At 41.5% G+C, this 27947-nt stretch overlaps 2 protein-coding genes across 5 annotated transcripts; one reads left to right on the top strand and one right to left on the bottom strand.

Annotated features, from left to right (window-relative positions):
* Positions 1–72: 72 nt before the first annotated feature.
* MAK16 (MAK16 homolog) lies at positions 73–11723 on the top strand (the record flags this gene model as incomplete). 3 transcript variants are annotated; one of them, XM_079909221.1, is made up of 10 exons in its annotated part: positions 73–136; positions 2746–2795; positions 2888–2997; positions 3099–3163; positions 3350–3501; positions 4221–4275; positions 7764–7838; positions 8573–8683; positions 9781–9846; positions 10009–11723. In XM_079909221.1, the coding sequence occupies 10 exons, from the start codon at positions 122–124 to the stop codon at positions 10201–10203; spliced, it is 894 nt and encodes a 297-aa protein (XP_079765347.1). In that variant the 3' UTR covers positions 10204–11723. The 3 variants fall into 3 exon arrangements, with proteins under 3 accessions (XP_079765347.1, XP_079765346.1, XP_079765348.1); XM_079909220.1 differs by lacking the exon at positions 73–136 and having other exon boundaries at positions 2722–2795; XM_079909222.1 differs by lacking the exon at positions 73–136 and having other exon boundaries at positions 3104–3163.
* Positions 7870–26162, bottom strand: TTI2 (TELO2 interacting protein 2). Of its 2 annotated transcripts, XM_079909218.1 has the most exons (8): positions 25114–26162; positions 23859–24045; positions 23251–23343; positions 13847–14034; positions 13622–13765; positions 11768–11930; positions 10671–10854; positions 7870–8654 (listed from the first exon to the last, which is right to left on the bottom strand). In XM_079909218.1, the coding sequence occupies exons 1-7, from the start codon at positions 25758–25760 to the stop codon at positions 10750–10752; spliced, it is 1527 nt and encodes a 508-aa protein (XP_079765344.1). In that variant the 5' UTR covers positions 25761–26162; the 3' UTR covers positions 7870–8654; positions 10671–10749. The 2 variants fall into 2 exon arrangements, with proteins under 2 accessions (XP_079765344.1, XP_079765345.1); XM_079909219.1 differs by lacking the exons at positions 7870–8654; positions 10671–10854; positions 11768–11930 and adding an exon at positions 12895–13314.
* Between the last annotated feature and the right edge of the window lie 1785 nt (positions 26163–27947).

Below are 27947 nucleotides of genomic sequence, written 5' to 3'. Positions count from 1 at the left end.
CCCTTGCAGAACTCAGAACTCTCGCGATAGGCGAGACTGGGATTCCCGGAAGTGATTCTCCGGAAGCAGTATGGTTGCTTCCCTGTCCTGGCCAGGCTCAGCCCGCTGAACCGCTGACAAGATGCAGTCCGATGATGTGAGTCTTGTTGCGCTGCCACCCGGGTTTTATGAAGTGTGTCTCGCTCGCTTTAGGAGACTCAGAAGCCACCTACTCAGCTGGCCCATTAGCGTAGGGTGGCTCCGGAAGCGAGGCTTCCAGAGCCCTGATTTCCGAGCGTGGGGCCCTCACGTGTCTACCCGGGCACTTCGGGGTTAAGGGGTCAGGACACCGCCACCTCAACCCCTAGGGTCGGTGTATCCAGGCCTTGGTGCCTAGCAAGGAAGGACTTTGCGTATGGTCCCCTGGGGACTCGGGAGGCGGCGGGGTAGGGGGTGGGTGGCGGCCTGGGGGACGGTACGGTGAAGTTTAGACACCAAATTTAAGCATCCTTTTCAACCACGTGCACCGTACTTTTCAACCTGCTTTTCCTGTGTTAGGTTTTTTTTTTTTACGTTTGCTCCACTCTCTGCCCGCGTCAAAATTTTGGAAGCATCCTAGACTTATTCGTTTAGTTATTTGTATGAGATATATTCAAGCGCCTACAGTGTGCCAAGAGTAATTACTGGAGATTTGGTTGTTATTAAGCCAGGCAAAAGACCTGTATTTTACTGTAGCTCTGGCGGGGGAGACAATAAACATGTGAACAAATTAAATACAGTTGAACCGTGTAATACTACTATGAAAGAAACATCGGGTTGATGCGGATAGGGCTGATGAGGGAAGGTTTCTCTGAATAGAAGGTATCTGAGGCGAGATCTAAAAGATGAGAAGGAACCGCCACTGGGGGCTGAGGGAAAAGCAATCAATCTGGGCAGTAAGAACAGTAAAATACAAAGATCTGGAGGTAAGAGAGAAGGAATGTGGTAAAGGACATTAGTGTGACTGTGTTATAGAAATCAAGGGAAGAAAGGTAGGGAGTGAAGTTGGGTATCTTTGCAGGATAAGATCATGTAGAGTCTTGGAGAAGGTGTTTTAAGGCTTTTTTTTAATGAGAAGTGACATCTGATTTACGTTTGTGAAAATGTCTCTAGTTGTGTGAAAGGCTTTCGAAGGAGAGAAAGAATGAAAGCAAGGAGACTAGAGCATGATGAAAGTAGCTTCAATAAGGTGGGAGTGGTCATGAAAAGAAATGGATGAATTACAGATCTGTTTTATCATTGTAACCGGCAAGACTTGGTTATGGATGAAATGAAGAAGGGAAAAATCAAGGGATTTTTGGATTTGAACAAACCTTTCAGTGGTGGTTTTATTTATGGAGGTGGGGAAGACTAGGGAAGGAACCCAGTATTCTTTTGAGAGGTGTAGAATTGAGAGCTCCATTTGGACCTGTGAATGTGTTTGATGCCTTTTAGATATTCAAGTGGAGATGTCAAGTAAGCAGCTGCATGTATATACAAATCTGGTGCTCTGAAGAGAAGTTTGACCAGGAGATGACAGTTTGGGAGTCATCAACCTGGAGATGATATTTAAAGCCACAAACCAGAATTAGCTCCTACTTCTCCAGTTTCATTTCCTCTTACCTGTTTCCCACCATCCCCTGCCAAACACACATCCTGTAAAATTCCAAAAAAGTTGTTCCATTCTTTAATACTTCTTTGTGTTTTTCCCTTTAACTACTTCAGAGCCTTTCCCACTTCCTCCAGGCAGCTCACGCAAAGGCTCTCACGCTGTTACACGCTTCTGCTGTGGCATTTAGATTGCTGCTTTGTGATGCTTTGTTTACATCTCTTTTTCTGTAGCTAGAAAGAAAAATCTTTTTAAGGATTGTACCTTCCTTCATTCAGCACGTGCCTGAGTGCCTCCTGTGTGTCAGGACTTTGAAATGTCAGTGTCTTACATAAGTATTAAGTGTACAATAAATGCTGAATGAATATAGAGCATATGAGTTAGTGGAGGATAGCAACAGAGGATCTTCCTTGTCAATGAGGTAAAATCATGGTATGTGTGGTACGTATATCCAAAAATCTAGTAGTGTGTGACAACGATGCATAATGAACACATTAAGTAAAAAAAAAAAAAAAGTCACTACTATATATATAATCTCATATTGTTTAAAATATACATATAGGCACGCTAGTTGGTATAATATACAAATTAAAATACTACGAAATTGGGGCTTCCCTGGTGGTGCAGTGGTTGAGAATCTGCCTGCTAATGCAGGGGACACGGATTCGAGCCCTGGTCTGGGAAGATCCCACATCCCGCGGAGCAACTAGGCCTGTGAGCCACAACTACTGAGCCTGCGCGTCTGGAGCCTGTGCTCCACAACAAGAGAGCCGGCGACAGTGAGAGGCCCGCGCACCGCGATGAAGAGTGGCCCCCGCTTGCCACAACTAGAGAAAGCCCTCACACAGAAATGAAGACCCAACACAGCAAAAATAAATAAATAAACTAGAAATTGTATCTCTGGGCAGTAAGGTTATGGTTATCGCTAATTTGTATTTACTTTTCCTACAAGAATCTGTTATTTGTGTAAAAAAACAAATAAATCAGACTATTTTACAAAGCATTTCTTTGCCCTCTCATTCTTCAAAGACTCATTTCCTCAGTAAAGCAGGGTGCTGCCCTAGCGCATTGTTCCCTTGGATTAATATGGCATCTGCTAGGTAAGAGCAATTGAAATGGGTTTCTACTTTGTCTTGCAGGTTATCTGGGATACACTAGGAAACAAGCAATTTTGTTCCTTCAAAATAAGGTGAGTCTAGATTTTCAACTTGGATACAGATTCCGTCAGTTGCCCTCTTCGCATCCCATCTTAGAATCTTCGCTCTTTTCCTCTCATTCTAGAACCAAGACTCAGAGTTTTTGCAGAAATGAATACAGCCTGACTGGACTGTGTAATCGGTCGTCCTGTCCCCTGGCAAACAGTCAGTATGCCACTATCAAAGAAGAGAAAGGTAACTCCTCGGTCTTAACTTCCAAGAGAAGTACTCAACAGCTTTTAAAAGGATATTTTTTAGTCTCTCCGTAAATAATAATAAAACTATTTATCCTGCAGGACAGTGCTACTTGTATATGAAGGTTATAGAACGAGCAGCTTTCCCTAGGCGTCTCTGGGAACGGGTAAGACTTAGGACATAAAATCATGACGACCATTGATCAAGAGCAAAAAGGCCACATGCTTTTCTCACTTCCTTGACCACGTCTACCTTAAATTCTTGGAGCCGTCCTTATTAGGCCCCATAAGTGTCGTTAACAGCGAAGACTTAATATGACCCTTGCCCTTCAAGCTTCCTTTCTGTTTAACAGGTCCGGCTTCATAAAAACTATGAGAAAGCACTGGAGCAAATAGATGAAAATCTAATTTACTGGCCCCGTTTCATTCGACACAAATGTAAGCAGAGATTCACCAAGATCACCCAGTACCTAATTCGAATTAGAAAACTTACACTAAAGCGGCAGTGAGTACTGATCGTTCATTTATTTGTTTTTAGATTACCTTTCCATGCATCTTATTATGAAGCTGAGATATTGTGAAACCTCTAGTAATGTTTTCTGTTAAGTTCAACTTTGGGTAATTTTTTATGACATGCTAAGCAGCAGTAGCTTTACCACAGATTAAAGTTGTGCCCTTTAATTTTGCAGGATTTTAAAAACAGTAGACTACAACTTGATTATCAGCTTCAGTAAATTGTCTTTTTAACTCTGAGGGAATCCTAAAATTAGGGAGTTGAAAATGATCTTAAAAATGTGAAATGGAGTGTAAGAACTTTACTGTGGGTTCACTGAAAACTTACTTTTTTAAATGATATGAAATCCACAGAATTAATTGCATGCCGTCTTTAAGGAGTGATAGGCCCTAATTCATTGTGACCTGCAGAGAAAGCTAGAGATGTCAATCTTCTGTAGAAAATTATTTTTTCTTATCTTGCGGAAGCATTAATCTTTAGCATTGTAAGGCATCCTGAAACAGCCATGTATATGAACAATGTCAAATATATGTAAAAATGCCTGACTTTTTATAGCATTAACTATCTAGAAAATTTTATGTAATCTTGCTATATTTAGCTGAGCCCTACAAAATCAATTCCAATCCTTTTTTTTCTTCTATCTTTTTTTTTTAAAGGAACGTGTAGAACATGTAATTGGGGTTTCTGATCATGTGTTTTATTTCCCGTAGGAGGAAACTTGTTCCTTTGAGTAAGAAGGTGGAACGGAGGGAAAAAAGAAGAGAGGTAACTTATTCTGATAATCGTAGGTCTGTATTTTCATTGAGGGTAGGGCTGTAGTCAGGTAGTCAGGTCTCATGAGAACGATTCAGTCACTGCTGTCTGTGAACCGTTCGGGCCCTAGATTATGGACAACAGTATTAGTTGCATATGCTATCTGATATTCCATATCTGAAGGTTATGACTTTCAGGGCAGGTTAAAATGTGGGTACTTTGGGGGTATGTGTAATGGAGAACAGAAAAAAATACCTTAAATAGAGATCCACAACTCCTTGTCTGAAATTCTTGAGGTCACATTTAGAATTCTGGTATGTTGCCAGTCTTATGTTTTACATATTACCCTCAGCCAGCTTTGAGCATTCTCATTAAACACACTAGTAGCTGTGCAGTGAAATATAACAATGTTTCACTAGATGAATCCACACTAGATGGAATTTAAAAAATGTTTTTTTAAGGAGCCTCATGTCAGTTCAGGTCATGTTAGGCATCTAAACTGGGTTTTTGGGGTTCTGAAATTGCTGGTAAGGGATTAATAGGGATTAATTGGGATTATTTGTTTCTTTGAAGTAAACTTGTCAGCTTTGTTACTGAAGTAGTGAACAGTGATGATAATATTTTGCTATCCATGGAGAATCTAGTCAGGAAGTTCCAGCCTTTGTCATAGAGAGCAGTCTGCCAGTCCACCTCATGAGACCTCACTCAGGCTGAGTATTCTTATGCTTTTAAGACCCAGAAATTAGCTTTTCCTGACAAGTTCACATTTTCAGTAATTCTAGCTATTTGCTTTGCTTACCATCCTTCCACCAACAGACTTTTACCTCATCATTTGTCATATCCTATCAAGGAATAGCTTTAATAATCTTGATGCTTTTGTTTCCATTAATCACATAGAGTTCTGTATCTCAAACCTGTTACATCATTCGTCTCCAAACTTATTTTTTTGGTGCCGAAACCCAGGATTGAATCTCCAAACTTTTTTGATCACTCACCCCATCAGTAAAATTTTTGAACATATGCTCCCCAATATATTACTTGTAAATGTTATCATACATGTATATTTGCACCAATAGGTGTATTACAAGTAAAAGTTTGTGATGTAGTGAAGTGAAGGTTTGGTTCTCAGCAGTGTAAATTTGCCTTTAAGTGCTGTTATAAGTGATAGAGAGCTCAGAGACAGAGAGAAAGGAGGGCCTTTTTTTTTTTTTTTTTGCGGTACGCAGGCCTCTCACTGCTGTGGCCTCTCCCATTGCGGAGCACAGGCTCCGGACACGCAGGCTCAGCGGCCATGGCTCACGGGCCCAGCCGCTCCGCGGCATGTGGGATCCTCCCAGACCGGGGCACGAACCCATGTCCCCCGCATTGGCAGGCGGACTCTCAACCACTGCACCACCAGGGAAGCCCAGGAGGGCATTTTTGAGTGCCTGCATTTAGTACTTGCTGTTCATTTTTCATTCTCCACCACCAATTATGCAGACATTTTTGTTTAAATCTGGCTAGTGAGTTTTCATCCTCCCTGAGTCAAAACAGGCATTCTTGCAAACCTTTCAGAAGAAATTAAAATTTTCTATTTTTACCAAATAAGTTTGAAGCCCTCTGAAATAGATTTGGAAGATTTTTAAATGGGTTAGGAAATGGCGTTTCCAAATTTTTTAAGTGTGTGATTGCAGCTTTTATAGAAGACACGTTTTCAGCAATGTCACATATAGATGTAATCACTTTTTTAAATGTTCTAGCCACAGAACAAGGTTTTTTTGGAAAAACAATTCTTTCAAACTCACTGTTAAAATATTGCCTTTCCTTTGAAAGAACAGTGAGTGTATTTATTTTTTAAAACTTCTGCTACAGAGGCTTCCCTGGTGGCGCAGTGGTTAAGAATCCGCCTGCCAATGCAGGGGACACGGGTTCGAACCCTGGTCTGGGAAGATCCCACATGTGGCGGAGGAACTAAGCCCGTGCGCCACAACTACTGAGCCTGTGCTCTAGAGCCTGCGAGCCACAATTACTGAAGCCCGTGCGCCTAGAGCCCGTGCTCTGCAACAAGAGAAGCCACTGCAATGAGAAGCCCGCGCACTGCAATGAACAGTAGCCCCCGCTCACCACAACTAAAGAAGGCCCGCGTGTAGCAACGAAGACCCAACACAGCCAAAAATAAAAACAAACAAAAAAACTTCTGCTACGTTACATACTGCTGACAGCCATCTGTCATCTTAGAAAAGGTTGACAAATCTGGAACATTTTTCTCTTTGTGAAAAATGCATGGTTCTTTAAGTTCTACAACTCTTTTTAAAGTACTAAATCATTAAATAACCAGCATACATCTTTAAAACTACTACTCCCTATCTTATTGCAAAGTATTCAGTATCATCTGTAAATCCACTTAAGCAAGCAAATAGCTATAGGCTGCAATAATCTGAATAAAGGAGTGAGGCCACCACTTTCAAACTCTTGTGCAGTATTTTTTCCCTTGGCATATCTTGCTCACTGTAATGTGACACACAACTATTTCCTTTATGGACAGAGTCAAGGCAGCTATGTGAGTGTGCATAAAAATGTGTAATAGTTAATATCTTAAAGAAAAAAATATACAAAAAAGTTTTGAGTATTTGCTTGCTACATCTCAGTGGATCACCCCTGAGGTGTGAGCACCGCTTTAGAGAAAAATGTAAATCACAGTAACCTTCTAACTGCTCTGTGTGCTCCCAGTCTCCCTGCCTTGTAATTGATCCTGTGCATTGTTCATCCTAACATAGCTTCAGTGTGTAACACTAACATTCTCTATGATTTTTACTCTCAAATTAATGCACAGTCTTTGGCAAGAAAGGCAGATTGAGGTTACATTTTTATGTTTTGTTTGTGTAAAGGTTGATACCATGTATCATTTCCTACAAAAGACCACTGAAGAGATTTTTTGATCTACTTTCTATCTATCACATGGAATCTAACACCGTTTTAGAAAGCATAAATGGGTGAAGGTCTCTGTTTCCTTTTCGCAGCTTTTATGGAGTCTGCTTCAGGACTTCTAATTTTCTGAGACACTTAAATGTATGTAGACCTACTTGCTTTGTGTATCTGTCAAAGAATTTGTAGAATTTAATTTAGAAATCTATTCGTAAGGGACCTCCCTGGTGGCGCGGTGGTTAAGACTCCATGCTCCCAATGCAGGGAGCCCAGGTTTGATCCCTGGTCCAGGAACTAGATCCCACACGCATGCCACAACCATGGAGCCCACGAGCCGCAACTAAGACCCGGTGCAACCAAATAAATAAATTTAAAAAAATAAAAATAAATGATCAAACTATTTTAAAAAATCTATTCATAAAACCATAGGAATTTTTTTAAAGATACATATATCTGGTTGGACAGGCAGAAGTTCCTATTACAGTAAGAGGGAAAAGGGGATTACATCTTTCACATAAAAACTTGATTTCTCCCACTTCTACAGGCTGAAAAATGAGTCTAATGAAGTAAATGGGTTTGCTCTTTTTCTCTTACAGGAAAAGGCATTAATAGCTGCTCAGCTGGACAACGCCATCGAAAAGGAATTGCTAGAGAGACTGAAACAAGATACGGTGAGAAAGCTAGGAACTTTGGGGTACAGATTTTATTTTTTAGGTGGTAATATGCTAGGAAATGTAGGAATAGTGGGAAATGTGTTTTATTTTTAAGGATGCTAGAAAGATCTTCACCTTGATTTTATTACTGGAATAAAATAGATATCATATAGGCCCTGGCTTCCTCATTTTAGTTTCCTGATCAAGCACATAAAATACTTTAGTTACTCTTGATACTTCAGTAGAGAGACCTTTCCTTTTTTGCCATTATTCCCAACTCCCCCTCCCAAACACAACAACTCCAGATCTCTCTATAAAAGCCGTACAGTTTCGATCCTCCTGCCTATTCATCCTAGACTTTTAAGGTTCTTTAAAATGAATTTTTATTGTCTTTTGAAAAATTTATGTCATTTACAGAAACAACATGAATAAAACTTACTTTTTCCTACTATTTCCCCTTTATCAGCAAAATTACATTTGTTCCAATCCATGGGTTTTATAGACTATTAAGTTTTAAGTGATCTGGTATCCATCCTTCATAGAAGGTGCCTGTTTGGTATTAATCGCTGATTATTTAAATGTCAAATATGGGTTTTTGAAAGACACTGCTGGCTCTAGGCCTGACAATAATATAGTAATATTACTAATTATTCTTGTTTGATCACTGAGGAAAATAATATACTTGTTGGACAGTGGACTTCAAGCATAAGATCCAAATGTGGTTAAAGCTGACCCACGTTTATGTTCTTTAGTATGGCGACATCTACAACTTCCCCATCCATGCCTTCGACAAGGCCCTGGAACAGCAGGAGGCAGACAGTGGCTCTTCAGATGCTGAGGAAAAAGATGATGAAGAAGATAAAGTAAGCTTTGTGTTTTTGCTTTGTCAAGCAGTAATCTATGGGATGAGATCTTTTTTTTTTTTTTTAATTTACTTATTTATTTATTTTTGGCTGTGTTGTGTCTTCGTTGCTGTGCACGGGCTTTCTCTAGTTGTGGTAAGTGGGTGGCTACTCTTTGTCGCGGTGTGCAGGCTTCTCATTGCGGTGGCTTCTCCCGTTGCGGAGCACGGGCCCTGGGCTCACAGACTTCAGTAGTCGTGGCTTGCAGGCTCTAGAGCGTAGGCTCAGTAGTTGCAGCGCACGGGCCCAGCCGCTCTGCTGCATGTAGGATCCTCCCAGACCAGGGCTCGAACCCGTGTCCCCTGCATTGGCAGGCGGACTCTTAACCACTGCGCCACCAGCCCGATGAGATCTATTTTTATGTAATTGAGAGAGAATATCATTTTCATTTCCCTAACCAAAATAGATATTTGGTTATTTTTTCCTATCATTTTTGATTAATTTGGTTCAGAAGTGGCTGCTTTGTTCTCCAGGTTCAGCCAACAAACTATTTATGCATTGACAATTTGATCTTATTTATTAGCATTCTAAAATTTTTCCTGCAAGATGACAAATGAAGGGTCCTTATTAGCTGAGGGAATATAACATTAAGCAACCTACTGAAATTTACAAGGGGCTTAATTTTACTGTTAATATAGGGGAAGTACTTAAATGATAGTATTTTTAGGTAAAGGGCAAATTTAACAAGTAGATTCACAATAGACTCACACAGGTACACAGGTGTAACTTTTCCTAGTAGTAAACTTTTTTAATATTTGAAATTAATACTTTTTGTTGAATGTGCAAAGAACTGTTTGCTCTTGTACTGTATATTGATTTTAACCATTTAAAATGAGGATGTTTTATCTCTAATGATTTAAATCAGGCATGAGAATTGATATCCCTGAAGTGTTTTAAATTCAGAAGTATTAAACTTGGAAATAAGTTGATTTTGCTTGCCTAGTAAGTAGACTCTCATTCTGTTTATGTTATTGATGCACTTATCAAAGAATAAAACCAGATGTCTAAGCTGAATTTTCATTATGTATCTTGAACATAATAGTTACATTTTATTTTAGGATGTGGGAAAAAGAGAGTTTGTGGAAGATGATGAAGTTGATGAGAGTGACATAAGTGATTTTGAGGTGAGGTTCATGGGTAAAAATCTGTCCTTTGGCTTCAGACAAAAAAGGGGGAGGGGAGTTCTGGTCACACAGAGCAGATAAATTCTCTAGTTTTAGTTCTAAATAGGCAGTTTGGGGAATGAATCTAGCGTCTTTCCTATTTTTTTCCCCTCCCCACATGAGGACATGGATAAACTGGACGCCAGCGGTGATGAAGATGAGGATGATAAATCCTCCAGTGAGGAAGAAGAAAAGGCCGTTGACACTAAACACAAAGGCAAAGCACCCTTGAAAGGACCTTTGAGGAGGAAAAAAGCATACGTAGAGATAGAGTACGAGCTGGAGACAGAGCCCGAGGCCAAGGCCAAAACCACGTGATTTCCCTTCAGACGTTTATAAACAGGACTGGACATTTTGAACTTCTTCCCTTTTTTTTTTATCTTAAACACATACACAGTTCTGGGTTTTGCTCTTTATCTTGTTTTTAACACCATATTTGTGTTTTTAATATTTATGCTACTTCTGTGGGGCAAAAAATATGGGAGGGAGTGGAGAAAAGCCTAAATTGTGAACAGAGTATTTTTATAGCATTATTACGTGTGCTGGAGTAACAGCTTGAGCCCAAGAAACATAACCGATGAGTTTGTGGGTGTAAATATTTCTAAATTTTAAATGCTACCCACCCGTTTCCTTGGTATCCTCCCCCTGCATTCCTCCCCCTCCCCCCTTTATTTAGAAATGTCCAGACTTCAATTTTTTCATGTTTTCTTTTCCCTACTTCTATGGGAGTAAAAAGGAAAGAAGGAAAAAGAAGATCTAAGTTATAATGTTTAATATAAATATACCTTTTTCCTGAAATGATTCCATTTAAAACAATTGGAACAGAAAGAAAATCTTTTCCTCTTCAGGAAAGTAATACAAGTCTTAAGTTGCATTGTAGGGAGCTCCTTCAGAAACCTGCTGCACTCTTCGGATACAGTTCCCCACCTTACTGTCTTCACAGCTTTGGGGAATTTTAGCCAGGAGACCCTGAAACATAAAACCAAACAGTGTGTTTTTTGTTTGTTTGTTTGTTTGATACGTGTTTTCCTTTTACCTTGGTGGTTCTTTCTTGGTACCATACTCGAAGGAAGGACGGATGACACTAGGGCACAGTTCACAGAACAGGTGTAACTTTAGAAACGGAAATGTCCTACTGGAGCACAGAGAAGTAGCTTACTACCAGTCAGGGTGAATCAGATTAAATCTAGGGCTTGAAAAGTGCCCAAGATTAAAAAGCCAAGATGAAATAATTTGAATAAACCATGCTACCCCTAAATATTTTTAGGATATGAATTTCTTTTCATGCTGCCTTATAACTTTCAATTGATTTCTAAATGGGGTAAGAAATGAGACAGTAATTTATAAATTATGTATACGTGGACACACAGCTATTGTATGCTATGGCTTTGAGAAGTTAACTTCTGTGGAATATGAGACCAAAGGAAGAATTCCCACGTGGATAAGTAAGCATGTAGAAAACACAGTTGCCTCTGAAAAACTGGAAACATTTCTGGTAACTGAATTGCTTACTCTACCTAAATTATTACTCCTTGGTGGTTTATAGCCCATTATTTCAACCTGTTTTTTTTTTTTTTTCATTCAGACCACTAGAACAGAACTTAAATTTCTCGATCATAATCCTTTTGCCCATTCTCTGTCCTGGCTCCAGAAACATCCACTGATCCTCTTGCCTTTTGGTCTAAACAGTTCTGAATAGGTTTAAAGGAAGAATAAGGTATTAATCAAACTCCATTGAAGGCTAGAAGGCTCAGAGGTAGAGACTCGAAGCCCCCACGTTCACTTACAGACTTGGTCAGGCACTTAAATGTAAATTAGAATCACAGGAATTACCTGAGGATGAAGAAGCCTATCAGAAGCCAAGTCGCAGACTGTCCCTTACCTTCACCTGTCCTTCAGAGCAGCGGTCCAGGAGAATCAGGCAGTCTGTGGCCTCTTCTAACAAGGCACTCTTAACAGATTCGGGTGTGAGGCTTGAATCCCTTGCTACATCACATATCAGTTTCAAGAGAGCCTTCAGTAAGACCACAAGTCTACAGGGAACTCTGGAATCAAGAAGAAAAATGATGTTCAGACTCCGAATCAGGATATTAAAACTGAAAGAGATTTCAAAGGCCATCTAGTAGAAAACCCTCATTTCATAAATGAAGGAACTGAAGTCAAAATTTAAGACCACAGAGCTGGAAGCAGAACTAGAGACCAGACTCCAGATTTCTGAACTTTAAGGCCCTTGGTTTTTTCTACAGCATGCTGCCCATACACACTGACATTCTGGCCTGCCCAGGAATACCTAGTTTCCCCCCATAAGCATGGTCCTACCGTAAGCAAACAGCCCCTCCTGAAAAGGGAGAACTGGGACCTCCCTTACCAGGGGCCTATACTTTTGACCAGAGAACAGGAAATGGTCCATAGTTCTTTAGCTTTGATGCGGTCTTAGGCCTGGAGATTAAAAATACAGTGAGGGAAATAAGCTTGGCTTTTGAGACTTACGTGTCAATTTGAGTTTTCTGTCACTATATTTCTAGATCCTAGATTACCACCAGTTAGGCCCAGTCTATTTACTTCTACTTAGCGTTTCTAAAAGTTTTTATGATAATGATTACACAAAATTGTAAATGCACTTAATGCCACTGAATTGTACACTTTAAAATGGTAAATTTTATGTATTTTTTAACCACAATAAAAAAAAACTAAAAAGCCTTAAGGAAGCTGAAAAATAATTTAACTTGTAGTGTGAAAATATAAATAAACTATACTTCTGGGCAGAAATGTGACTGGGAGAAGAAAAGTTTCCATCCCTCATCTTGATCTAAAAAACATTAAGTGTTTTCCTGTAACTTGTGTGCTGCTCAGCCCTCCACCTGTCATCACTCAACACACAATTTGCTGTTTCCCACTCCCCAGGCCCCGGCCCCTCCATAATTGACATTCATTTTCTGACCTCTACGTTTGCTTGCTGACCTCTTCTACTTGGACAGTATTAGTCTGATTCAATTTCATTCATGCATCTATTCCAGTCACTTTAAAAATATCTGTGTACTTAATACCAGGTTCTGAGTAAGTTCTGGAGTTCTCAGTGTACTAAAGTGTTCAGTCGTCCATCCTCCTGGAGCTTCTAGTTCAGTAGAGGAGAAAGACAGTAATCAAATAAATGCAGCCTCGTTACAAATGTGACTGTGGGGTACATTATGAGGAGATGAGAGAATACGGCTCAGAACAGAGACACGCACGTGTTGCTGAGGCACTGGACTCTCGCTGAATTAAACATGTCATGCAAGAGAGCCTTCTGCAGACCCAACATGTTTGGGTTCCAGCTTGCTGTTCGGGACACCTACCTCGAGCCAGAGTTGGAATGCTAAGCAAATATATCCCAGATCAGTATTCTGATTACCACAGATGTTCAGTGATGTGCTATGAGTGCTCCATTCTCTATCAGATTTAAGAAACATTATGGTGAACAAAGTTAAGTACGTCTACTGTAGCACTGCTAAATGGCCTTTAAAATTCTAATATGCATTATAAATCCAGAGAAATGTACACCTGAAGGAACTGACTATATTATATCTTCAATGCCACTTTCACAGTTCAAAATCCAATTGGTATGGAAAAACAGGAGGTATTCAAATATATGGCACGTCCTTAATACTTTGTACTGAATGTACACCTGGGCAAGTTCTGAAGGGAGTATCGGCTGAGTTTTGCCCCTCTTAGCACACCTGTCTGCTGGCTGTCATACCTGGGCCAAGTATACTGCATGAGAAGTTTTAGGGCTTCCAATATCTTCAATCTAGCCTCCTCCTCGGGTCCATCATAAACCTCCAGATAACCAATGATGACTCGATCCAGCCTCTTCAAGTGCCGGACAGTTAAGATCCCCAACCTAAAAATGACAGAGAAAATGTGACTCCAAAGAGTGAAGTTGAAGTTGAGTATGGCCACGCCCAGCTGCCCTGGGACTCACCTCTTCACGAAAGCCGGTAGGTTTCTTGCGTAAGTCCTGCGTAAGAGAAGGCGGTGCTCGGGCTCCATGTGCGTCAGAATCAGCTGCAGGACCTCGTCACAATGTGTGGTGGGTCGGGCTGCATCTCCCTTCCAGTGCAGGGCTTTCTCCAGGATGGGGAATAAATCCAGCAGACACAGGAGCACAGCCTAGGAGGAAGTAATAGAAAGGAATTGTAGTAAACGAATTTGTATTCACAACACACAGATTTTTCTAGCAACTTCCACTAATCTACCATCCTTGGGGTCCATGTCATAGAATTCTAAAACAGTCTAGTAATAAGTTTAATGTATATTACTTTACATTTTCAAACTTTTTTTACATTCTTTTATCTCCATCGGACCGTCTCAAGTTAATACCTTCTCAGGGTGATTCTTTGCTAATCTATAAAATTGGAAGAATAGCAGAGCTAAGACTTTAATCCAAAACTTAGGAGTCTAAGTCTACTGTCAGTAAATTCCTGAGTCTAAGTGATATTTACAAGTATTTACAATAAAACCACTCCCAAACAGAATCTCAGATGATCCTATTTGTATCCACTTCCACAGCCCTATCTGAAATTTCAATGTCTAGGCACTCCCTTTTAGCTCTCCCGGGATCTTTGTTCTTTCTTTTATGTCTTTTTTCCTTTTTTTTTTTTTCCTTAAATCACCATCTCAAGAGCCCTAACACCTTTCTGGCTGTTAGCACAGCCTGGGTTCTCAAAACCAAAAATAGTATTTAAAAAAGAAAGGTGACAGACTGAGGTGGGAGGAGGGAGACTAGGCATAAAATAAGAAACAAGGTAATTTCGACCTCTGATTTTATATAACTTGTTTCTTCTGTCTTCAGAATGTTCTCTGCACACCCCCCATAGTTGAAACTTTTTTTTTAACATCTTAACTGCAGTATAATTGCTTTATATTGTTATAATTATACTTAACTGCAGTATAATTGCTTAACTGCAGTATAATTGCTGCTGTATAATAAAGTGAATCAGCTATATGTATAAATATATCCCCATATCCCCTCACTCTTGCGTCTCCCTCCCATCCTCCCTATCCCACCCCTCTAGGTGGTCACAAAGCACCGAGCTGATCTCCCTGTGCTATGCGGCTGCTTCCCACTAGCTATCTGTTTTACATTTGGTAGTGTATATGTGTCCATGCCAGTCTCTCACTTCATCCCAGCTTACCCTTCCCCCTCTCTGTGTCCTCAAGTCCATTCTATACGTCTGCGTCTTTATTGCTGTCCTGCCACTAGGTTCTTCAGAATCTTTTTTTTTTTTTAGATTCCATATGTATGTGTTAGCATACGGTATTTGTTTTTCTCTTTCTGACTTACTTCACTCTGTATGACAGACTCTAGGTCCATCCACCTCACTACAAAAAATTCAATTTAGTTTCTTTTTATGGCTGAGTAATATTCCATTGTATATATGTGCCACATCTTCTTTATCCATTCATCTGTCAATGGACACTTAGGTTGCTTCCATGTCCTGGCTGTTGTAAATAGAGCTGCAATGAACATTGTGGTACATGACTGTTTTTTGTATTATGGTTTTCTCTGGGTATATGCCCAGGAGTGGGATTGCTGGGTCATATGGTAGTTCTGTGTTTAGTTTTTCAAGGAACCTCCATACTGTTCTCCATAGTGGCTGTATCAATTTACATTCCCACCAACAGTGCAGGAGGGTTCCCTTTTCTCCACATCCTCTCCAGCATTTATTGTTTGTAGGTTTTTTTATAATGGCCATTCTGACTGGTGTGAGGTGATACCTCATTGTAGTTTTGACTTGCATTTCTCTAATGATTAGTGATGTTGAGTACCCTTTCATGTGTTTGTTGGCAATCTGTATATCTTCTTTGGAAAAATGTCTATTTAGGTCTTCTGCCCATTTTGGATTGGGTTGTTTGTTCTTTGCATATTGAGCTGCATAAGCTGCTTGTATATTTTGGAGTTTAACCCTTTGGTAAGGATTAAATCCTTTTTCCCAGTTGCTTCATTTGAAAATAGTTTTTCCCATCCTGAGGGTTGTCTTTTCATCTTCTTTATGGTTTCCTTTGCTCTGCAAAAGCTTTTAAGTTTCATTAGGTCCCACTTGTTTATTTTTGTTTTTATTTCCATTTCACTAGGGTCAAAAAGGATCTTGCTGTGATTTATGTCATATAGAGTGTTCTGCCCATGGTTTCCTCTAAGAGTTTGATAGTGTCTGGCCTTACATTTAGGTTTTTAATCCATTTTGAGTTTATTTTTGTATATGGTGTTTGGGAGTGTTCTAATTTCATTCTTTTACAGTAGCTATCCAGTTTTCCCAGCACCACTTATTGAAGAGGCTGTCTTTTCTCCATTGTATATTCTTGCCTCCTTTATCAAACATAAGCTGACCATATGTGTGTGGGTTTATCTCTGGTCTTTCTATCCTGTTCCAGTGATCTATATTTCTGTTTTTGTGCCAGTACCATACTGTCTTGATTACTGCAGCTTTGTAGTATAGTCAGAAGTCTGGGAGCCTGATTCCTCCAGCTCTGTTTTTCTTTCTCAAGATTGCTTTGGCTATCCGGGGGCTTTTGTGTTTCCATACAAATTGTGAAATTTTTTGTTCTGTGAAAAATGCCACTGGTAGTTTAATAGGGATTGCATTGAATCTGTAGATTGCTTTGGGTAGTATAGTCATTTTCACAATGTTGATTGTTCCAATTCAAGAACATGGTATATCTCTCCATCTGTTTGTATCATCTTTAATTTCTTTCATCAGTGTCTTAGAGTTTTCTGCATACAGGTCTTTTGTCTCCTTAGGTAGGTTTATACCTAGGTATTTTATTCTTTCTGTTGCAATGATAAATGGGAGTGTTTCCTTAATTCCTCTTTCAAATTTTTCATCATTAGTGTATAGGAATGCAAGAGATTTCTGTGCATTGATTTTGTATCCTGCTACTTTACCACATTCATTATTAGCTCTAGTAGTTTTCTGGTAGTATCTTTAGGATCCTCTGTGTATAGTATCATGTCATCTGCAAACAGTGACAGTTTTACTTCTTTTCTGATTTGGATTCCTTCTATTTCTTTTTCTTCTCTGATTGCTGTGGTTAAAACTTCCAAAACTATGTTGAATAATAGTGGTGTGAGTGGATAACCTTGTCTTGTTCCTGATCTTAGAGGAAATGGTTTCAGTTTTTCACCATTGAGAACAATGTTGGTTGTGGGTTTGTCATATATGGCCTTTATCATGTTGAGGCTAGTTCCCCTGACACCTACTTTCTGGAGGGTTATCATAAATGGGAGTTGAATTTTGTCAAAAGCTTTTTCTGCATCTATTGAGATGATATGGTTTTTCTCCTTCAATTTGTCAATATGTTTTATCACAGTGATTGATTTGCATGTATTGAAGAATCCTTGCATTCCTGGGATAAACCCCACTTGACCATGGTGTATGATCCTTTTTTTAAAAATTTTTTTAATGATCCTTTTAATGTGTTGTTGGATTCTGTTTGCCACTATTTTGTTGAGGTTTTCTGCATCTATGTTCATCAGTGATATTGGCCTGTAATTTTCTTTTTCTGTGACATCTTTGTCTGGTTTTGGTATCAGGATGATGGTGGCCTCGTAGAATGAGTTGGGACGTGTTCCTCCCTCTGCTAAATTTTGGAAGAGTTTGAGAAGGATAAGTGTTAGCTCTTCTCTAAATGTTTGACAGAATTCACCTGTGAAGCCATCTGGCCCTGAGCTTTTGTTTGTTGGAAGATTTTTAATCACAGTATCAATTTCAGTGCTTGTGATTGGTCTGTTTATATTTTCTGTTTCTTCCTGGTTCAGTCTCAGAAGGTTGTGCTTTTCTAAGAATTTGTCTATTTCTTCCAGGTTGTCATTTTATTGGCATACAGTTGCTTGTAGTATATCTCATGATCCTTTGTGTTTCTGCAGTGTCAGTTGTTACTTCTCCTTTTTCATTTCTAATTCTATTGATTTGAGTCTTCTCCCTTTTTTTCTTGATGAGTCTGGCTAATGGTTTATCAATTTTGTTTATCTTCTCAAAGAACCAGCTTTTAGTTTTATTGATCTTTGCTATTGTTTCCTGCATTTCTTTTTCATTTATTTCTGATCTGATCTTCACGATTTCTTTCCTTCTACTAACTTTGGGTTTTTTTCCTTCTTTTTTCTCTAACTGCTTTAGCTGTAAGGTTAGGTTGTTTGAGATTTTTCTTGTTTCTTGAGGTAGGACTGTATTACTATAAACTTCCCTCCTCGAACTGCTTTTGCTGCATCCCATAGGTTCTGAGTCATCGTGTTTTCATTGTCATTTGTTTCTAGGTATTTTTTGGCTTCCTCTTTGATTTCTTCAGTAATCTCTTGGTTATTTAGTAATGTATTGTTTAGTTTCCATGTGTTTGTATTTTTTATAGATTTTTTCCTGTAATTGATATCTAGTCTCATAGCGTTGTGGTCGGAAAAGATACTTGATACGATTTCAATTTTCTTAAATTTACCAAGGCTTGATTTGTGACCCGAAATATGATCTATCCTGGAGAATGTTCCGTGAGCACCTGAGAAGAAAATTTATTCTGTTGTTTTTGGATGGAATGTCCTACAAATATCAATTAAGTCCATCTTACTTAATGTATCATTTAAAGGTTGTGTTTCCTTATTTATTTTCATTTTGGATGATCTGTCCATTGGTGAAAGTGGGGTGTTAAAGTCCCCTACTATTATTGTGTTACTGCCGATTTCCCCTTTTATGGCTGTTAGCATTTGCCTTATGTATCGAGGTGCTCCTATGTTGGGTGCATAAATACTTACAATTGTTATATCTTCTTCTGGGGTTGATCCCTTGATCATTATGTAGTGTCCTTCTTTGTCTCTTATAATAATCTTTATTTTAAAGTCTATTTTGTCTGATATGAGAATTGCTACTCCAGCTTTCTTTTGATTTCCATTTGCATGGAATATCTTTTTCCATCCCCTCACTTTCAGTCTGTATGTGTCCCTAGGTCTGAAGTGGGTCTCTTGTAGACAGCATATATGTGGGTCTTGTTTTTGTATCCATTCAGCCAGTCTATGTCTTTTGGTTGGAGCATTTAACCCATATACATTTAAGTTAGTTATCAATATGTATGTTCCTATTACCATTTTCTTAATTGTTTTGTGTTTGTTATTGTAGGTCTTTTCCTTCTCTTGTGTTTCCTGCCTAGAGAAGTTTCTTTAGCATTTGTTGTAAAGCTGGTTTGGTGGTGCTGAATTCTCTTAGCTTTTGCTTGTCTGTAAAAGTTTTAATTTCTCCATCGAATCTGAATGAGATCCTTGCTGGGTAGAGTAATCTTGGTTGTAGGTTTTTCCCTTTCATCAGTTTAAATATGTCCTGCCACTCCCTTCTGGCTTGCAGTTTCTGCTGAAAGATCAGCTGTTAACCTTATGGGGATTCACTTATGGGGATTCACTTTTATGTTATTTGTTGGTTTTCCCTTGCTGCTTTTAATATTTTTTCTTCGTATTTAATTTTTGATAGTTTGATTAACATCTGCCTTAGCATGTTTCTCCTTGGGTTTATCCTGTATGGGACTCTCTGCAATTCCTGGACTTGACTATTTCCCTTCCATATTAGGGAAGTTTTCAACTATAATCTCTTCAAATATTTTCTTGGTCCTTTTTTTTTCCTCTTCTTCTAGGACCCCTATAATTCGAACATTGGTGCATTTAATATTGTCCCAGAGGTCTCTGAGACTGTCCTCAATTCTTTTCATTCTGTTATCTTTATTCTGCTCTGTGGTAGTTATTTACACTATTTTATTTTCCAGGTCACTTATCCTTTCTTCTGCCTCAGTTATTCTGCTATGGATTCCCTCTAGAGAATTTTTTATTTCATTTATTGTGTTGTTCATCTCTGTTTGTTTGTTCTTTAGTTCTTCTAGGTCCTTATTAGATGTTTCTTGTATTTTCTCCATTCTGTTTCCAAGATTTTGGATCATCTTTACTCTGAATTCTTTTCAGGTAGACTGCCTATTTCCGCTTCATTTGTTTGGTCTGGTGGGTTTTTACCTTGCTCCTTCATCTGCTGTGTATTTCTATGTCTTCTCATTTTCCTTAACTTACCGTGTTTGGGGTCTCCTTTTCGCAGGCTGCAGCTTCATAGTTCCCATTGTTTTTTGTGTCTGCCCCCAGTGGCTAAGGTTGGTTCAGTGGGTTGTGTAGGCTTTCTGGTGGAGGGGACTGGTGCCTGTGTTCTGGTGGATGAGGCTGGATCTTGTCTTTCTGGTGGACAGGACCACATCCGATGGTGTGTTTTGGGGTGTCTGTGAACTTAGTATGATTTTAGGCAGCCTCTCTGCTAATGGGTGTGGCTGTGTTCCTGTCTTGCTAGTTGTTTGGCATGGGATGTCCAGCACTGTAGCTTGCTAGTTGTTGAGTGGAGCTTGGTCTTAGTGTTGAGATGGAGATCTCTGGGAGAGCCCTCCCTGATTTATATTACATGGGGCCAGGAGGTCTCTGGTGGTCCAATGTCCTAAACTCGGCTCTCCCATCTCAGAGGCACAGGCCTGACACCCAGCCAGAGCACCAAGACCCTGTCAGCCACATGGCTCAGAAGAAAAGGGAGAAAAAAATAAAGAAAGAAGGAAAAATAAAATAATCAAAATAAAAAAAATTTGTAATTGTTAAAAATAAAAAAAAGAAAGAAGAGAGCAACCAAACCAAAAAACAAATGCACCAGTGATAACAAGCATTAAAAACTATACAAAAGGGCTGCCCTGGTGGTGCAGTGGTTGAGAGTCCGCCTGCCAATGTAGGGGACACAGGTTCATGCCCCGGTCTGGGAAGATCCCACATGCCACAGAGTGGCTGGGCCCGTGAGTCATGGCCACTGAGCCTGCATGTCCGGAGCCTGTGCTCCACAACAGGAGAGGCCACAACAGTGAGAGGCCCGCATACCGCAAAAAAAAAAAGAAAAGAAAAAACAGACAGACAGAACCCTAGGATAAATAGTAAAAGCAAAGCTATACAGACAAAATCACACAGAGAAGCATATACATGCACAGTCACAAAAAGAGAAAAAGACAAAAAGTATACATATATGTATATATTTTAAAAAAAAGGAAGAGAGTAACCAAATCAATAAACAAATCTACCAATGATAATAAACTCTAAATACTAAACTAAGATAAACATAAAACCAGAGACAAATTAGATGCAGAAAGCAAACCCCAAGTCTACAGCTGCTCCCAAAGTCCACCACCTCAATTTTGGGATGATTTGCTGTCTATTCAGGTATTCCACAGATGCAGGGTACTTCGAGTTGACTATGGAGATTTAATCCACTGCTCCTGAGGCTGCTGGGAGAGATTTCCCTTTCTCTTCTTTGTTCGCACAGCTCCCGGGGCTCAGGTTTGGATTTGGCCCCGCCTCTGCGTGTAGGTCACCTGATGGCATCTGTTCTTCGCTCAGACGGTACGGGGTTAAAGGAACAGCTGATTTGGGGGCTCTGTCTCACTCAGGCCAGGGGGAGGGAGGGGTGCGGATGTGGGGCGAACCTGCGGTGGCAGAGGCCAGCATGATGTTGCAACAGCCTGGGGCACGCTGTGTGTTCTCGCAGGAAGGTTGTCCCCGGATCACGGGACCCTGGCAGTGGCAGGCTGCACAGGCTCCTGGGAGGGGAGGTGTGGAGAGTGACCTGTGCTTGCACGCTGGCTTCTTGGTGGCTGCAGCAGCAGCCTTAGCGTCTCATGCTGTGTCTGGGGTCTGCGCTGATAGCCGCGGCTTGCATCCATCCCTGGAGCTCGTTTAGGCAGTGCTCTGAATCCCTTCTCCTCGCGCACCCCGAAACAATGGTCTCTTGCCTCTTAGGCAGGTCCAGACTTTCTCCCGGACTCCCTCCCGGCTAGCTGTGGTGCACTAGACCCTTCAGGCTGTGTTCACGCAGCCAACCCCAGTCCTCTCCCTGGGATCCGACCAAAGCCCGAGCCTCAGCTCCCCACCCCTGCCTGCCCCGCCGGGTGAGCAGACAAGACTCTCGGGCTGGTGAGTGCCGGTCGGCACCGATCCTCTGTGCGGGAATCTCTCTGTTTTGCCCTCCGCACCCCCTGTTGCTGTGCTCTCCTCCATGGCTCTGAAGCGTCCCCCCTCTGCCACCCACAGTCTCCGCTCGCAAAGGGGCTTCCTACTGTGTGGAAACCTTTCCTCCTTCACAGCTCCCTCCCACTGGTGCAGGTCCCGTCCCTATTCTTTTGTCTCTTGTTTTTCTTTTTTCTTTTGCCCTACCCAGGTACATGGGGAGTTTCTTGCCTTTGGGGAGGTCTGAGGTCTTCTGCCAGTGTTCAGTAGGTGTTCTGTAGGAGTTGTTCCACATGTAGATGTATTTCTGATGTATCTGTGGGGAGGAAGGTGATCTCCAAGTCTTACTCTTCCGCCAGCTTGAAGGTCTCTTCACAGCAGATGCTGTGCGCCGCAGCCTGCCCAGGACCCTATCGTTTACGTCTGTCCTGGTGTGATTCCAAACACCACGCCTGAAACTCTTATTCATCCTTTATAAGCAAATATCACCTCCTTACCCGATCCTCTTAAAACCACCTCAATACCACCAAACCTTGTTAGCTGCCTACTGTTCAACACCCACTGCACTTTACAGAAAACTTTTAATAGATTTATTACTCTGTACTGTATTTAAATATACAGTATATATATTTGCATAAATGTCTCTCCAAAGGATTTCTTAAAGTCAGAAACCCTGTCCGACTCATTCATTCTTGGAACCTACAATGGTTACTGGCACACAGTAGGTACTCAATGTCTACTGGATGAAAGAATAAATGACACAAAAAACCCAACATACAAGGAGTTCCCAGAGTGTGTGTTGATCTAAAAGCAGCCCAGAAGTGAAGACACTTAAAGTAATAAAAATGGAACATTTTTGGGAGTTCCCGGTCAGCCAAGTGGTTAGGACTCGGTGCTTCCACTGCAGGGGGCTTGGGTTCAATCCCTGGTTGGGGAACTATACCCTGAAAGCTGTGTGGCCAAAAAGAGAAAATAAAGAAAAAGGAAAGCAGAAAAAGAACCCATCTCTCTTTTGCTCATAAATTGGTGGACTAAAAAAAAATTAAAAATAAAAAATAGAACTTTTTCAGACATAAAGCTGCCCCCAAGTGATATATAATTGACCCAGATGAAGATAAAACACTGGCTTTTCTGTGGAGACTCAAGAATGTGGATGTCTCTTGGTATTGAGACATTTTCTAGTCATTTGCTACCCCCATATTTTCAATTTGTCAGTGGTTCTCAGTTATCATCTTTACCTTCCTAGAAGAGTAAAATGTGTACCAAGTATTCTTATTCACATAGTGCCACCTTCTACTCAAATTTGAGAGCTCAGACTCAGAGTTATGAACAAATCTTACCATTACCTGAATGAGGTGGTGCTCCCGTGTGTACAGGTGGTTGAAAAGGGCATGGTATAGGACTTGGGCCCTGTTGTACTGCAGCAGATCAGCAGCTGGCTGCAATCAAACAAATTACCCAATTAAAAGCTTCCCGAGGTTGGCAAAATGTTGATAATTTTTGAGACTGAACGTGGTACATGGGATTCATTATACCACTCTCTCTACTTCTGTGTATATTTTAAAAGCTCCATAATATACAGTTTAAAAAAAAAAAGCAGTTTCCTTGAGTAATAGATTGCACATTTGGGTAAAATCCCTTTCAGCTTCTGAATTTTTTGTTCCTTGAAAGTCAGTTGTTAATGACTCAAAGTCTGGTTCTTCAGTCTGACGATGGTCTACGTTCCTTATATACATCACCTATAAGATACAACCTACTAGGTTGGCAGAGGAAAATACAGAGAGAAAAATATAAATTAGTGAAGTGAGAGTCACATGACAGCATTAACAGAAAGCCAGTTAATAAAAGATATAAACATGGGCAGCAGTAGAGCAGTGATGTCATGAACGAGGAATGGCCATGATGACTCAGCCTGCACCATCGGTACAGATGACAGAGAACGGAGGCCACTTACCACATTTAGCACAATGTGATGGAGGCAGTGGACACCCAGGATTTTGTTCTCGGTTTGATAGTCATCTGAGATGAGCAATGACGGGGGAAGTACCCTTTCCAGATGTTGGCTCAGCCAGGGTCGAGTGACCTTTTGCAGAGTCCATGAGAAAACATGTTTGGTGGCTGGGTTACTCTTCCAGGAGTCCCTAAATGGAAATGTGAAACCACATTAAGTGACATGGTGTCCAGTTCAAGCTAACTATATTTTCTTATACTTGAAAGAAAAATACATTCCACATAAGATAACTCAATGTTAACAACATACATTTTTAAGATTTAGATCAAAATAACGTACAGAACTTACACTAAATACATTTATCACCCAGGGCTCTGGGTCTAAAGAATATCCGATAAAAAGTAGCCAGTTATAACCACAGCTATGTAAAGAATCTGTGGTGATGGTGGTGGTTACAGTGAGAAAGTGTTGAGAAGGGAGAGAGGAGGAAAGGAAATGTCTTCAGTATCACTATTATTATTATTATTACCACATGGGAGCAAATGAATCAATATTCAAACAGCAATTTATAGCTTATAAAGTGAGTTTACACACATAACCAATCTTCAAATACGGTGTAACAGGTAATGTTATCTTTGTATTGCAAATAATGAAACTGGTCCTATTCAGAAGCAATAAAAAGAAGCAAGAGACATCCTCAAAACTAAGCCTTTTACCTCCACATTCCTGGTAAAAAGACAGTTATGTACTCACTTTTTTCTCATCGCTCCAGGGTCACAAACACAAATGTACAAAGTAGCAAGTGGAAACTCACAGAAAATACTTTAGCTAACAGCAATCTAAAGGACTTTTATTTTTTCATCCCAAACACGCTTCCATATCTAGTAAGTAGCGATGAGCTTCAAGATTCCTAAGTTTAAATTCAAACCATAAGTTTAAATCTTCTCGAAGTTTAAATCTTCTCCAAATCCCCAACCCCATCTAACTGAAGAAAGTTAAGTCTAAATAAATGGGACTGAACTTCCAATTTCAGGGCAGTTGTCAGGACTGGAAAAAGCACTAGAAAATCAAGTCTGAAGACCTGGGTTCTAATGTCGAACTTGCCACTACCGAGTTAAACCGTCATCACAATCACAACCGTTCTGGGCTTACAACACCTTTATGTCGCTGATGCAGACACGAGACTCCTTTGAGCTCTAACCTTCTAAAACATTAGTCTGAAGCTTAAGTCGGTGGCCCTTACGGCAGGAGTACTCACTTATTCAAATCGGGTTTGAGAAGCCCCATGACCGCAGTAAATCTCCCTTTCTCATCTTCATTTTCTCCGTGGAGGAATCCAGCCACAGAACCACACTCAGTAACCTGAAGCAGTAAGGCGAGCACCTGTCCAGCGACGCCCTGAGATTTTGGGCTGGTCCATGGTTGCTCCAAGTTGTGTGTGATGGCAAAAATATAGATGGGTCCTGCCAAGTGACGGAGGCCTGCCTTCCATGCAGGGCAAACCAAGGAATTCTTAGCGGTCTCAACTTTCCTCAACAGCTTAAGGAAGAGTAACCCAACTGCTGCCGCTTTCTCGGCCACTTCGGAGTGACGATCACCTCCCCCTTCCGGCCCCTCGGGAGGAGCTGCATACTTCCCCAGGGCTTTTGCCACCTGCCCCAGCATCTCGGGCATTCCACGGAGCGAGGTGTCACTCCCCGCAAACAACTGATCACATTCTTTGGCATCTAGTACAGCACTGAGATCCCGAAGAGCTGCATTTCTGGCCTTGCCCCGTCGGGATTCCTGACCGGCAAACTGGTGCAAGATCTGGGAGAAGGCCTGTCCGAGGGCGGAGAAAGGCCACTGTCCAGGACAGGAAGAGCCCTCCCGCGGTGGGGATTCCCGAGAGCCGTCAGGCTCCATGCCTCAGACCGAGGACGAGGATGGAGGCGAGCAGGGGTCCGCTAAAGAGGGAAGGAAAGATAACTCCGGGGCTGGGATTCTCTCAAAGAACAGAACTAAAATCAAATAAAACGGCGAGACGTCTTGGAGGACCGAGGGAGAGTCTAGCCCGCAGAAGAGTAAAGGTATAAAGGAAAAGATGCGGGAAAGGGGGTTCTCTGAGAGTAACAGAAGCTCAGATTCCCAACAGTGGAAGGGAGAAATTACTCTTGCCTCTCTGAAGACTCAAAAAAAAAAAAAAGAAGAAGAAGAGAAAACAAAAAAATCCTAAAGAGCCTGAGAAATAAATCTCTAAGGCGTGACACTAACAGAGCCGCCGTTACCTTCAGCTCTTCCGGCACGCCTGCGCCTATCAGGATCCGACTTAGCAAACGTCGTTGCCGCAAAGCACAAGGCTAGCTTCCGCCATTACCGCGGCTACGCTCCGTCATTTCACGACGTACTACCGTAAAGCAATAGCGACCCGGGTTCAAGAGAGGGTGGAGCTATGGAGAGTATATTTGCATGGATAATAGCCGCATCGCTATTTGGTTTCTGTTTTCACTTACTGAGGTAGAAACAAAAGAAGTATCAGGCAATATCGGTGATCGTGATAAAATATACAGGACTCTTTATATCAAGTCTAAGTAAATATGCACTACATCTGTCACCCTTACTGAGAAGTTAGTGGGTCGTACCCGGGGCTCCTTAGCCGACGAGTTACGTTGATCCTTTTGTAGTTCATAAGTGTGATGATTGGGTGTTCACGCGCTTGTGTGACATGTGCTTCCTTCCAACCTTGTTACGACTGTGGCACATTACCCGTCTGACATGAACTATGAAGGATCCTTTTAATCCTGCGATGGTTTGGTTGTTGATAGTGCTTATCGTTCTGTGTCTAGTACGTGATTGTGAGGCGTGTTTGACTCCGAGTTCTGCGTTAGCTTTGATTTTTCTTTTTCTGCAGTTAGATTTTTAATGTTGATTGCCGTGGGCTTTTAAAAAGGAAAAAATGCGAAAGTCGCTGGTAAGCGAGGAGTTTGAAAATGGTCTGCGACGACGGGGATTTCGCTAGAAACGCGGCTGATCCGGGTGTGGCTCGGGCCCGCCCGCGGGTGTGCAAGTGAGGTGTTTCCCCGCGTGTGTTCGGGCGGCTCCCGGGGCGGGGTCGGCACCCCTAAGTGGTAGGGGTGGGGGCAGCGGAAGGAGCCACGGCCCCGTGCGACTTTTTCCTGGCGGGTCTCTTGCTGCGGCTACTCGGACGGTGGAGCTGAGAACCCTAGATCTTGGATTCCCCGGGGGCCGGTCACGGTCCCCGGCTTTGCCAGGGCCTTTGCCGGTGACTTCTCATAACTTTCGTTGTGTGGTAGGTGCCCGGGGAAGCACACCGTATTTGCGCCAAGACGTGGGCGGGAGCGCCTAGAAACGGGCGGCGGACACCGGAAGGAGTCGGAGAGCAGGCGGCGCTGCTTTTCGTGGAGGCGTGCGCGGCGTGCGGCCCCGCACCGAGGCTCAAACGCACCGTGCCCCGCCGGCCGGCCTAGTTTACGCCCACCGTCCCGCAGGGCTTTGGGATTTTTCTGGACCCCGAACCACAAGGCGCCTAGAGCATGACCTGCGGGGTTTTCGGATCTTGGGGTGGAGAGGCCGCGCCCGGAGAGCGCTAAGAGTAGGCTCTGGTCCCCAGGGGGCTGTGAGAGTGAAGGGAGACTTAAGGGCTTTCGTCTCGCCTTGGAGACAGCACCGCTTACAGATAGCCGATCTGCGGATCTTGACTGCGAGTGCTTTCTCGCTCCCAACCCCCCTCGCCCGTTCTGTGACCTTGATGGAAAGTTCGGCGACCTCTCCGTGCCCTAATTTTTTTCGAAGGTAAAACGTGGGTAGTAATAGTCCCTACTTCGTAGAATTGTTAAAGTTAAATATACTTAAACGGCTTAGAGCAATTTCTGGTCCGTGGTAAATTTTATACAGGTGTTAGTTCTTACTGTTAAACCACAGCTCCTGTATTAACTTACATTTTTTCTTTTCAGGGGAATTTTATGGTTAGGACCCTTCCTTTCTACGTCTTTCCCTTGGTCTTTCTTTCTCCGGCCAATTGGTGGCACTCATCATTTTCTAAGCAGTTTCAAACATTGATTAAAAACTCCTCCCAAGGGGATTCTCCCCTAT

This window comes from Stenella coeruleoalba (assembly GCF_951394435.1).
Source record: "Stenella coeruleoalba genome assembly, chromosome: 21".
Classification (NCBI taxonomy): Eukaryota; Metazoa; Chordata; class Mammalia; order Artiodactyla; family Delphinidae; genus Stenella; species Stenella coeruleoalba.
Note: the sequence above shows the minus strand (reverse complement) of the source record. Positions and strands in the feature narration are given on the sequence as shown.